The 12,487-nt window shown below is 49.3% G+C and overlaps 1 protein-coding gene across 4 annotated transcripts in view; it reads left to right on the forward strand.

Moving 5' to 3' along the window:
- Window positions 1–12,487, forward strand: part of PDLIM2 (PDZ and LIM domain 2) — a 147,764-nt gene that overhangs the window by 9,976 nt on the left and 125,301 nt on the right. For 2 of the 4 annotated variants that reach the window (XR_010026029.1, XM_063138944.1), the window contains exon 2: window positions 8,204–8,343. Coding sequence is in view for 1 of the 4 variants with exons in the window: in XM_063138944.1 (XP_062995014.1) it covers window positions 8,251–8,343 (93 nt within the window). In the remaining 3 variants the exon portion in view is untranslated. Of the gene's footprint in view, window positions 1–8,203; window positions 8,344–11,890; window positions 11,948–12,023; window positions 12,043–12,487 lie in introns of those variants that run through there. The other 2 variants (XM_063138945.1, XM_063138946.1) reach the window with 2 other exon arrangements.

Raw genomic sequence — 12,487 nt, forward strand, 5'->3', positions numbered from 1 at the left:
TTACAATCCCATCATGGTAACACCATATTATTCCTCTTGTGTATTGATAACTTGTAGGACACACGATGTCATTTGTTGCGGCATTTTGCATAATGTGGAATAAAAAGCAGGAGATAACACCACGAAAGCAGTATAAAAAGCAGGAAATAACACTACAAAAGCCCCAATAGTTATCAATGCACTTCAGTACAGCTATAAAGCAGAAATGTAGATCTAGCATTGCTCTAGTCTATCCCATTGCAGTCACATTTGCCACTGAGTGTGCGAGACCAGTGTTTTGCCTGTCTGCAAACCATGGAACATGTGAGTCACAGGTACCCGTCTTCAAACACCAGTGCATGAGTGTTGGGAAGCCCTGCTGGGTGCCTTGATGACAGGGCAGCGAGCTTTTAAGGAAGGGCATTTTAAGACACTCTTTGCATGTGCTGCTGTGAGAAACATCAGAGTAGCTGTGGCAGATGCAATTGCTTTGTGACTGCCCCTACACCTGGTTGCAGCATGCCATGCCTCCGCCCTAATTTTGTCTCCCCCCCACTCAAATGCATTTCTCTCCACAGAGATTTTGTGATCCTCACTTTGTCGAGTGCTAGATAGTTCCAGGCAAAGCTTTATTCAGGATCAGTTTTTTCCCCCTGTGAGAAGCAACAGTGAGGGAGGAAGCAGCAGCCAGGCACCTCTCCACTGTGCCTGGGTCCAGCTCCAGTTGAGAGCCCCCTCCCTCCTGCTACCTACTGTCTCTGGAGAGGCTACCAGTGAGGGAGGAAGCAGCAGCCAGGCACCTCTCCACTGTGCCTGGGTCCAGCTCCAGTTGAGAGCCCCCTCCCTCCTGCTACCTACTGTCTCTGGAGAGGCTACCAGTGAGGGAGGAAGCAGCAGCCAGGCACCTCTCCACCGTGCCTGGGTCCAGCTCCAGCTGAGAGCCCCCTCCCTCCTGCTACCAACTGTCTCTGGAGAGGCCACCAGTGAGGCAGGAAGCAGCAGCCAGGCACCTCTCCACTGTGCCTGGGTCCAGCTCCAGCTGAGAGCCCCCTCCCTCCTGCTGTCAACTGTCTCTGCAGAGGCCACCAGTGAGGGAGGAAGCAGCAGCCAGGCACCTCTCCACCGTGCCTGGGTCTAGCTCCAGCTGAGAGCCCCCTCCCTCCTGCTACCAACTGTCTCTGGAGAGGCCACCAGTGAGGCAGGAAGCAGCAGCCAGGCACCTCTCCACTGTGCCTGGGTCCAGCTCCAGTTGAGAGCCCCCTCCCTCCTGCTACCTACTGTCTCTGGAGAGGCTACCAGTGAGGGAGGAAGCAGCAGCCAGGCACCTCTCCACTGTGCCTGGGTCCAGCTCCAGTTGAGAGCCCCCTCCCTCCTGCTACCTACTGTCTCTGGAGAGGCTACCAGTGAGGGAGGAAGCAGCAGCCAGGCACCTCTCCACCGTGCCTGGGTCCAGCTCCAGCTGAGAGCCCCCTCCCTCCTGCTACCAACTGTCTCTGGAGAGGCCACCAGTGAGGCAGGAAGCAGCAGCCAGGCACCTCTCCACTGTGCCTGGGTCCAGCTCCAGCTGAGAGCCCCCTCCCTCCTGCTGTCAACTGTCTCTGCAGAGGCCACCAGTGAGGGAGGAAGCAGCAGCCAGGCACCTCTCCACCGTGCCTGGGTCTAGCTCCAGCTGAGAGCCCCCTCCCTCCTGCTACCAACTGTCTCTGGAGAGGCCACCAGTGAGGCAGGAAGCAGCAGCCAGGCACCTCTCCACTGTGCCTGGGTCCAGCTCCAGCTGAGAGCCCCCTCCCTCCTGCTGTCAACTGTCTCTGCAGAGGCCACCAGTGAGGGAGGAAGCAGCAGCCAGGCACCTCTCCACCGTGCCTGGGTCCAGCTCCAGCTGAGAGCCCCCTCCCTCCTGCTACCAACTGTCTCTGCAGAGGCCACCAGTGAGGGAAGAAGCAGCAGGCACCTCTCCACCGTGCCTGGGTCCAGCTCCAGCTCAGAGCCCCCTCCCTCCTGCTACCAACTGTCTCTGCAGAAGCCACCAGTGAGGGAGGAAGCAGCAGCCAGGCACCTCTCCATCGGGCCTGGGTCCAGCTCCAGCTGAGAGCCCCCTCCCTCCTGCTACCAACTGTCTCTGCAGAAGCCACCAGTGAGGGAGGAAGCAGCAGCCAGGCACCTCTCCACCGTGCCTGGGTCCAGCTCCAGCTGAGAGCCCCCTCCCTCCTGCTACCAACTGTCTCTGCAGAAGCCACCAGTGAGGGAGGAAGCAGCAGCCAGGCACCTCTCCATCGGGCCTGGGTCCAGCTCCTGCTGAGAGCCCCCTCCCTCCTGCTACCAACTGTCTCTGGAGAGGCCACCAGTGAGGGAGGAAGCAGCAGCCAGGCACCTCTCCACTGTGCCTGGGTCCAGCTCCAGATGAGAGACCCCTCCCTCCTGCTGTCAACTGTAACTGCTGAACTTTCCAACTAAGATTGTAGTGCCTGAATTTGCTTTCCTTTTCCCCCTCCTCCTCCTCCCTCCCAGTCCCCTTTCCTTTTGTGTCATGTCTTTTAGATTGTAAGCCTGTGGGCAGGGACTGTCAAGAAATACTTTTGTAAGCCGCCATGAGAGCCTTTTTTGGCTGAATGGCGGCATAAAAATCCTTAAATAAATAAATAAATAAATAAATAAACTATTGCAGATTTTCAGCATTCCTGTAATGTCTTTTTGTTTACAAAAAGCAAGCACCCAGGCAAGTCATGAATGCATCACTGGTTTCCCAAAGCCAACAGCGACACCAGTTCCCCAAAGACAACTGTTAAAGTCCCCCGTCCCCCCACTGCATGGCTCCTTCTTGCCAGTCAGCTGAAAAACAAACGCCATCATGACTTGTGCCTCTTTTGGCAAGCTGCGTTCAAAACCACCAAATGGTTTCCTTTACTTCCACCCAGGCAGGTGGGATGCCGCTGGTAGCCACCAGCCATCAAAGGCTCTACAAAAGCCTGTAAACAGGCAACTCTTGAGCTGACACCAAATGGTAGTAATCCCGTTACATCAGAAGTAGGTGCATTTTTGTCCTGGGCCTATCATGTTACTGACTCGCAAAGTATACTTAGCGTTGCTTGCTTCCCTCTAACATTAGCTGGGCCAGCAGCACCTGCTGAACTTTGCTGCCTCCTTCATTGCTTCCTCATGCATTTCATTCCCCACCTTTTGTTTCTGGCTGGCTGGTACGCTCACAGGCAGGACATAAATACGACTACTTAGCCCAGAAGACTTGTGCGAAACTTGACAGGCTGTGAAAATGGAGCTCCTGTTGTCGCTTTTGTGTCCAAAAAGAAAACACTTGTTCTGTTGATGCATTTCCCCCTCTGTGGCTAAAAGGAGCTTGCAGGGGGAGCAGAGGGGATTTGCGTGTGAGAATTGGCAAGAGGGGAAGTATGTTTACTCCCCCTTCAGAAAAATATGGGAGCACCGTAATAAAATTCCCACGTCATACATGCCCAGTATCGGTTCGCAGTATCATTTGGCAGATGCTGGGGCCCATCCTAGGTCCTCTTCCAAAAACATTTTCCCCTGATGAGTTCTGATCAGCACTGGGCAACTGGGTCTGCCCACCATTTAAATTTCACACAATGCCCCCTACGTAGCATCATTACTGCAGCCACCGTTGAAATTTCCTGCAGTGCCCAAGGGCAGCCTTCCTTAACCCTCCAGATGTGTCTTGACTAACTCCCACCTTCTCCAGCTAGCATGGCCAAGTCTGGGGTGATGGGAGTTGTAGTCCAACTCCCAACACATCTGGAGGATGCCATTTTGGAGAAGGCTGTTCTAGAGCAACACTGCATCAGGGGCATTGTGGGAAATTCAAATGGCAGACAGACCTGGCAACTTAGCACTGATGCAAGGGCTACTGCCAGGGCTGGCATTAAGGGTAGGTATGGTTGGGCAACTACCAAGGGCCCAAACCCCAGCAGGGGGGTCACTGACAAGAGCCTCCAAGAGGTGTTCCTTGTCTTCACCTGCTTGTTCACCTGCCTCTCAAACAGTGGTGGTGGTAAGAAGGAGGAGCAGGAGATGCCATGGCCTACTTACTCCCTGGCTCTCCGTCTGCCGAACATGCAAGTGGTAGCAATGATTGAAAAGGAGGAGGAGCAAGAACAGCTAGTGGCAATGGTGGTGAGAAGGTAGATTCACTGAAGGAGGGTGGCCATTGAGGGTGGGTTGCCCAAGGGTCCTGAAAACCTGGCTCTCATCTTGATGGTGGTGGGTCTTCTTCCTGGCATCTGCATGGGAAAGCGTGCTGATGTGGAGTTGTTGCCGCCATACCAATTACCAAGGAGGGGGGAGGAACAGGGCAGCCGGCTCTCCTCCCTCTGACCTCTCTCTGGCTGCCCTGTTCCTCTGCTCTCCCCCCTGTTTTGTTTTAAATTATTTACAGTGTGGCACCTGACTTGGAGCTCCCGGTTTGCCCCCTTCCCTGTTCAGCCCAGCCGATGGCGACAAATCAGGGGACGCCATTGGCTCTGCAACCAAAAAAGTCGGGGTGGTAAGTGCCTGAGTTTTTTAAAGCGGAGTTTGGATCCCCCCCCCCCCCCGGATGGCTTTGCAATGGCGGTTGCCTTGTGTAGATGACCTGCTGCCACTCTGAGTCCGCTTCAGGGCAAACCCTTCGTCAAGACAAGCTGATGGAGCCAGCACTGGCTGCTGTGTTTGTTACTGCTTCCAAGTATGCTTGTAGTCACACCTGGAGCAGCCCTTGCACCAGGTCTACCGTGACTCTTCGGGTATGTTGGAAGCAGCCGCAGAACTGGGTGGTCTCTTGGAGGCTGATTCACACACGCATGCCCATCCCTCGATTGCAACATCAAGTGGTGCCTTGCATGTGTGAAGAGTCAACTGCAGGTTTGAGAAGAGAACTTCTGATATATGACATCACAGTGGGAATTCCTGATGGGACCCCAAATGCCACGCATTTCAGTGGAGTCAATTCATTTAACTGCCAGATGTCGTGGAGAGAAATCAAGCGATGAAAATTAATGTATGAAGCAACTCTTAGTGTTTCTCAAGACCTCTTGCTGAGCAGATGTTTTATTTCATTGGGGTCCACTCATTCAGCCAGGAGCGCTGTTGTTGCGTGTTGAGTAATTATGATTGTCATTATTTTAATGAATAACCATTCCTTTAGCCTTTTGTAGTTGGCTTGGCCGTTTCATTCATCTTCATAAAAATCTAGGGACGCTGTATTTTCCTCTTTTTATAGCTAACACACGCAAGACAAAGCACAGGTAATAAACCAGCAACAGCCTGTCAGTGGGAGAGAGGAAAATAAAAGAGTAGAATTTTAGCACCGTTATTGCAGTTGTGTGATGTTTAGCTTTACCCAGTATGCTTATGACCATGAGGCCTTCTGCCCTTGGCACCAGCTCAGTATAATATTTTCCATGACTGGAGTTGTTGCCCGATTAAAGAAATCCTTGCTTGATTAAATCTGCCTAAATTTGCAAATGAGAAAAAAACATATATATATATATATATATATATATATATATATATTTCAAATATCTTTGTTGTAGGACAAAGTGAGCACATGTGTCACAGTAGGTGTTAGAAGACGCAGTCCTCACACACCGCCCACTCTCTCTGGAAGGTCTTTGTATTTTAACCAATAATTTAACAAAATTAAACCTGTTGCCTGCTTAATCAGGGCAATAAGGTGACCACTTATGCATCGGCCCCCCTCCCCAAAGAGGAAATGCATAATTAAAAGAAAGAGGATAAAAAAGATTTGCATAAAATGTGCAACTTTAGAAATAATTGCTATAAGGTAAATAGAACAACACATCTCACCACAATGGGGAAGACCTGTGTGCTCGCTCAGTCTGTTGTCTAGGTGCTAACTGTGGGTGGGCAACTTCAAGGCCCCTGCTTGCTCTTCTTATCATTCTGGCCAGCTGGGGAACCCAGGAGGACTGGATTTGGCCCCTGGGTCTAAGGTTCCCCACCCGTGGCCTCTGTGCAGCTCCATGGCTGAGCAAGGACCAGTGTCTTCTGTTGCCAAATGCAAAGCGCTCTGTATTTTCATACAACTGCTAAATTGCTTCCTGCAAATCAAGCGTGTGTCCTGGCCCACTTCAGGAAATAACTGGTTTGCTGTGTGCAGGGCTCTGACTTCGCGCCCTGTGTGCCAATCAGTGCCTTGTAGGGCATCGTCTAGATAGCCTGAAACTGGATAGAGAGCGCTGGGGCTGCTTCCTGAACCTGCATGTATCTTATCTGGTTAGGTCTACAAGTTGATCAGTGCCCCCCCCTTTTTTTTTTTTGCTTAGCGCTTGTTTCCTTGTCAGGTGCTTGTGGCTTGCAAGGAGGAACTTTGCTGGTTCGCAGATGCGAGGTTTGTGACAGGAAGGCAAATGCTGGTCACACCGTGTGGCCCAGGGCCCAGCTAACTTTCCGCCTTCCAGTTCCCTTTCAGTGCAGACCGTGCATGAGAGAAGCAAGGCCTTGGAGCCTACTGATTATTTTCTTTGGGGACAGTTGTTGCCGTGCCTCTGTTTGGGGGTTGTAGAGGTAGGTCTGAGGTGGAATGTGCCTGCGTGAAGGTTTGGGTGGGTTGCTGCTTCAATTCTGGATAGAAAGTGGGGTGTGGGGTTCCAGGGTGTCTGAGGGTGGGTCGTCTGACTTCGTGGTTCAGGATTGTGCTTCTACCTCTGCAAGGAAAATTTGTGATCCTTGTGATATAGGGCGGGATACAAATGTCTTAATAAATAAAGAAGTGCTGGAGACTTATTTCCAGACAGCCTGGCCAAATTTTCTCAGAAAATAATTTTCTGAGACGCTGTATGAGGATTTTGTTTTTTGGACTCCCCCTGAACTGCTGGAATTTTTTTTACCACCCCTAGAGAATATTTATTTATTTATTTATTTATTACATATTTATACTGCCCAACAACCACAGCAATATTTGTTGACACCCCCCCCCCCCAATTCTGCCACCTCCAAATGGGGTGGAGACTTTTGGGTGTTGCTGTGATCATTAGGGTTTAAATAAGCCATAAGCATGCCAGGTGCCATTTGCCTAATTATCCACACTGCACAGTTTACTGTGTCAGCCAAACCCAGGTGGCATGGGTTTTGGGAATGGGAAACAACCCTCAATAACCCAGCAACATCTATGGGTTATTTGAAGATCATTTCCCCCTCTAATCATGTGAGCTGGGCCATTGTTTGTTATTTTAATATTCTTGAAGTAATGGGCTTGGGCCCTACTCTTTCCATTCCTCTGCTCTTAGACCATTGCTTACTGGTGGGTGAACACCAGTAAGACCAACAATATAGTTTCATTTGGTAATACATGAGCTGTAATTTATTGCAAAATAATTTTCTGTCACCATTTCTAGTTTGCGACTCTCCCTCCAGAGAGTATTCAGTGAAATGGCCCCCTCAATTTTGCTGCCTGCAAATAGGATGGAGAATTTGGAGGAGGCCATTTTTGTTCTATTTTGGGTCCCCCACAGGCACAGCTAGATGGCAGCGGAGAATTCTAGAATGGTGTTTGCACTAGATTTGCTTTGAGAGGGTTCTTCTTGTTGTTCTCGAGCATTTTCATCCTGTTGGCAAATTAAGGACACTTCTGACACAGGTTTTATTCCCACAAGCAGTGTAACGCATGAGCCAGGAACACGTTAGACACAGCTGTTTCAGCCTCGACCGTCAGCAAGCCTGCCTTCTATTTCTCAGAAATGGTTTTGCCACAAGTCTGTTGCTTCCCGGCTCCAAAAAAGCGTTACACATAAGTGACTTCTTTGGCCAATACGCTTCCTGATCTTTGCCCTACTGTAACGTATAGGCATCTATTCATATTTTTAAGCAGTATTTCTATCGCACAACAGTACCAGCCCAGGATGTTTTGCTACCTGAGGTGAAGGATAACATGTACCCCTCCTCTTTCCACATATAGAGGCCGACTAGATTGCCAGTTGAATCTTGTCATGAGGGCATAGCAACCTCTAGAGAACCTGAGGGCAGCAGGCTAATTTAGGGGATCAGGGCAGACTGTGTGGCACACTGAGCAATGTTCTCTGACGGGGGAATGGCCAGGGCCCCCAGGAAGAACACCCACATCTCTGCCACTTCCTCCCCCCAGCATTTGCTACCTGAGGCAGTTGCCTCGCTCTGCCTAATGCTAGGGCCGGCCCCGATAGCACACTCCTCATTAACTTCCTGTAAGGGCTCATGGTGTCCTTTCTTTCTTTTTCAGGCCTGTAAAAGTGTCGTGGTCATCTTCCCACTGCTAGTGGAACTGCTATGTTGGTGAACGTGAATCTTACTGGCCCGGCTCCTTGGGGCTTCCGAATAACAGGGGGAAGGGACTTCAGGAAACCCATCATAGTATCTAAGGTAAGCATCCCTGTCTTCATGTCATGTGTTTCAGATAAGGTAGCTATGGTGCAGGTGGGGGTTCAAGTTGTTTAACGCTCCTATCTTTCACTGACTGCCCATATAGTGTAGCCAAGTTCACCTCATGACAGGGATGCAGAACTTTTTTCAGCTTGAGGGCCACATTCCAGTAGTAGGCATGGCCAAAGGCAAAAGGGGTGGGACCAAAAGTACCAGCATATATTAACTTAAAGCTCTTACTGCCAGTATCTAAGCCTTAAGGGAGGCATTTCAGTCTTTTAGAATGGGGCAAAAAGCTGCACAGAAGTCAGGGAATCACCAAGCAATCAATGGTCGAGGGAAAGGGAACCCCAGAAGGCCAGATGAGGGCCCCAGGAAGGGGCAGTTTTTGCCCCGGGCCCAATGTTCTAAACCCCTGCCTTCTGGCTTGTGGGCTAGACACTGTAATGGGGGAATCTTGTGTGGAAATTGATGATCTGCTTCTTTTCATGGGAAAAAGAAACAAGGGGAGCGTCATGCAAACCAAGGAGACCTGGCCTCCAGTAGAATACCTTGTGTAGGGGTTGGCAACTGACTGCCCCTGGGCCACACCTGGCCCTTGAAAAGAGCTTTCTGTTTCCCCAGTTGCCAACCCAGAACTAAATAAGGACGATGAGTGAAGCAACAGCTGTGGCAATGGAGCTTTTCGGCAGGTCCGAATAGTTGGCTATTGGGGTCTTGACCACTCCTTGTCAAATTTAGCTCTATGGCAAAACTAATTGCTAACTAGGAATCTCTGAGCTCTTTGGCCCAAGCCTTGCTCTTTTTTAGAACCTTGGCCAAATTGGCCTAGATTGGATCATCCCATTGGAACAGCACCCTCCGCCACTTCTGTATCCCACCCCAAAATCAAGTTAGAATATTTTTAATAAATGCAAAGCAGTAAAAAAAGTGACATAGGGGCCCATTCATACACCCCCTCTTGTACTCATTTAAGTTGTGATAGAGCAGCCTCCCTTTCAGCTTAAAGTGGCTTGGAGGACATGTGCCTGAAGTTGTGCATCCTCCAAACAAAATCCTGCCCCTCAACTGCCCCAATGCTTCCTACCGATTCAGTTAAGTAAGTAGCGTTTCTTTCAGCCTCCTAGCTGAAGGCTCATGCCTTTGCACTGCTTTCTGTTGCCAGTGTTTGCTCGCATATATAGTCCTCAGTCCCTACAGGCTTTCAGTCAGAGGTGAGAAACTATTTCTGGCTGGATGACCCAGTCCTCCATGGGGCAGATGTTGTTAGTGAGCAGGGCTGCACCCCTGATACCATCCAGTTCCTGGCTGAAGGTCCTCCAGCTAGTGGTTCCCTCGGGGACCCAAGTTTGCCGCATGTGGGCTTTCTTGGGTGGGGAAAATCCTCCATGCAGTGTAGTTGCCCTGATCAAGGCTCTGGTTGGAGGAGGATCCTTCAAGTCACCATCCTTGGTTGAGGGCCCACGCTCATTTGACTTGCACCTTCTTCCATTGGGAAGAATGTGAGGTGGATGAAGCACTTAGTGCACTGACCACCCTCCCAATTGGGAGGCAGAGCAGCATGCAGTGGAATCCTCAATGTTATTTCCGATTGGTGTTTGGAGATAACAGTGGGGATGCAGGGCTAGGAGGAGGGGCCACCCTCAAGGCCCTGCAGGCCAGATGTGCCAGCCTACTGGGCCAAATTTGCTGCAGGTCAGAAGTTTTCCATCCCTCTTCTATTGGGAGGTAGGGTTATTCTAACTTCCCCGATATATTTCTGGCCCTCCTCCTAAACTTTAGTTCCCACCATTTTGCAGAGGAGGAGAAAGTCATAAGGCTGAGGGAACTTGGTGCAAGATACTTGGCTGGATGAAATGTCATTTTGTGCCATATCCCCTGAGTCTGCTGTTGTTTCATCTGAGATGGAACAACAGTGATGAAATAGAGATAGAATGTTAACTGGGATGGACTGTTTGTCTAGCCCAGAAATTAAGCTGACCAAATGTTTGTGTGTGGCTGGGGAGCTCTTGTATGGAAGAGGCATAATTGGTAGGCCAGGACTGTTTTGGTGCACCAGTTGCAATTACCCATAGGGCTAGTTGCACTGGCCTGGATCGCAACTGGAAGGTACAGCCGGCCTTCTTACAGGGTAACACTCTGTATTCCCTCCACCTAAATATACTCTGTTTTGCCGAAAGCCTAGCTGGGAGCTCTCAATGGAATTTCCTATGGAGAGGAGGAAGAGAAGAACTTGGTTGGCTCAGCTGTTCCTGCACTGAATGTCTATGGGGTTCTGCAGGACATCCTGGAATGCTGAGCATTTTTTGCTGCCTTAGAGGGCTCTGAATATTCTTGTGGAAGAGGCTGTAAAGGAAGCCGCCTCTTTCTCTGGGTGGGCGCTGAGCCAAGCATTGACTCTTCAGTCTGACGGAGAGAACAGATCCTGTTTACCATACTTTCAAGAATCCCCCTCCCTGGGAACAGACTTGAAGTCCCCATAGTGTGTGCATGCACACTTCAGGCAGCAGGGGTCTAATATACTTCTTCCTGACTCTCGTCTCGGTGTTGACCTAGAGAATTTCTCTGCTTTTCAGCCCCGTTCGGAAGGAAGGGAGCAGGAGAATGTGTTCTGCCATTGTAGCTGGCCTTACAGACCAGACCAGATCAGAGAGAGTTGTGAGTCGTCCATACTTTTGCTATGGAAAAATAAATAAATAAATAGTAAATCTTGCCAGGATCTAATGGCACAACCTTGCTGAAGTGAAGCAGCATTGGGGTCTGGAGAGTGCCTGTGTGGAGGACCCTATATAAACTGACTTGAGCTCCATGAAAGAAAAGTGGGATATAATTATATTGCCAGAATGGTTGTATGGCTTAGACATCTTGGGTTAGTAATCTGTGGCCAGGCTACCCCAGTGCATGTTATTCTGCTAAAGATGCTAGGGCCTTCTGCCCTCCAGATGTTTTGGACCACAACTCCCAGCATTCCTGACCAAGGCAGATGTCAAAGGTAGGCACCTGCCAAGAGCTTACAGCCCAGCAGGAGTTCATTGATAAGAACCCGCTAGAGTTGTTCTTCCCCTTTGCTACCGCAGCCTGCTTGTCCACCTGCCTTTTGTTCTGATCTGGACTGGCTGAGATGGTTTCAGTGGTTGCTAGTATGTTGAATTAACACACGCTTGCTTGCATCACCAAGAAAGTTTTTAAGTGGTTCAGCCATACCCTTTGCTCTGTGCCTTAGGTCACTTTGTGTTAGTAGAGAACTTTGCATTCCACCCTGCATAAAGGGAATATGCTTTTGCTTACAAGATTATTGGTCTGGGAGTAAACAAGGTGAGTCAAGGCCTACTGAGATCTATATCTGTATCTATCTATGTTTAAAATGAGTCCCTCTTTCCTCAAGTCCTGTTCACTTTAGCCTCTGATGTGCCCTTTGCATTTGTAAATAAGTCAGCGGTTGAAGTGAGTTAAAGCTGACTTTGTTCTAGGCCAGCTGACCCTAGTAAACAAGCGGTCCTCTTGCGGCTTGCAGGCTGGTCTCTCTGGATCCACGTTAAAGAACAGAGCGCCATGCTGTTAACTCTAGGGATATAGAGCTTCATTTGCTCCCTGGGGCTACCAGGTGAACCACCTTTCTTTGGCAACACACTTCTTAGTGCACTCAATTATAAATGAAATATCAATTGCTGTTTTGCGGAGGAGGAGAAAGTCATAAGGGTAAGGGAACTTGGTGCAAGATACTTGGCCGGTGATAGTAGCTTGATTGGTAAACATGTGCTCACAACGAAACAAATTCGTTAGAAGGGGAATTGCGGATACTGTGAGTCGATTATTTGTTTTGGGTCTTTTTATTAGTATTTCAACTAATGTGTGATACCATTATAATGCCTTAAACTTCAAGATGCTTCTAGAACACAATACAAAATATTCAGCATTACTATATATGTAGGAAATAAAACTGTTTCTATAGTGGAAAGGCGGGATATTAGGTACATAAATAAATAAAGAGTAGCGTTTGAGTAAATCTTTAAAAAAAAGTAGAGTTGTACAAAAGTTAAAATATTGCAAGACACCTAGTTATATCTAGATGTTATCATTGTTTGCAATAGTTAATCAAAGGTAACAAACATAGCTCAAAATTGTTGTGCAATGTCTCCTGCCT

The sequence above is a fragment of the Elgaria multicarinata genome, chromosome 12 (genome assembly GCF_023053635.1).
Source record: "Elgaria multicarinata webbii isolate HBS135686 ecotype San Diego chromosome 12, rElgMul1.1.pri, whole genome shotgun sequence".
Taxonomy (NCBI): domain Eukaryota; kingdom Metazoa; phylum Chordata; class Lepidosauria; order Squamata; family Anguidae; genus Elgaria; species Elgaria multicarinata.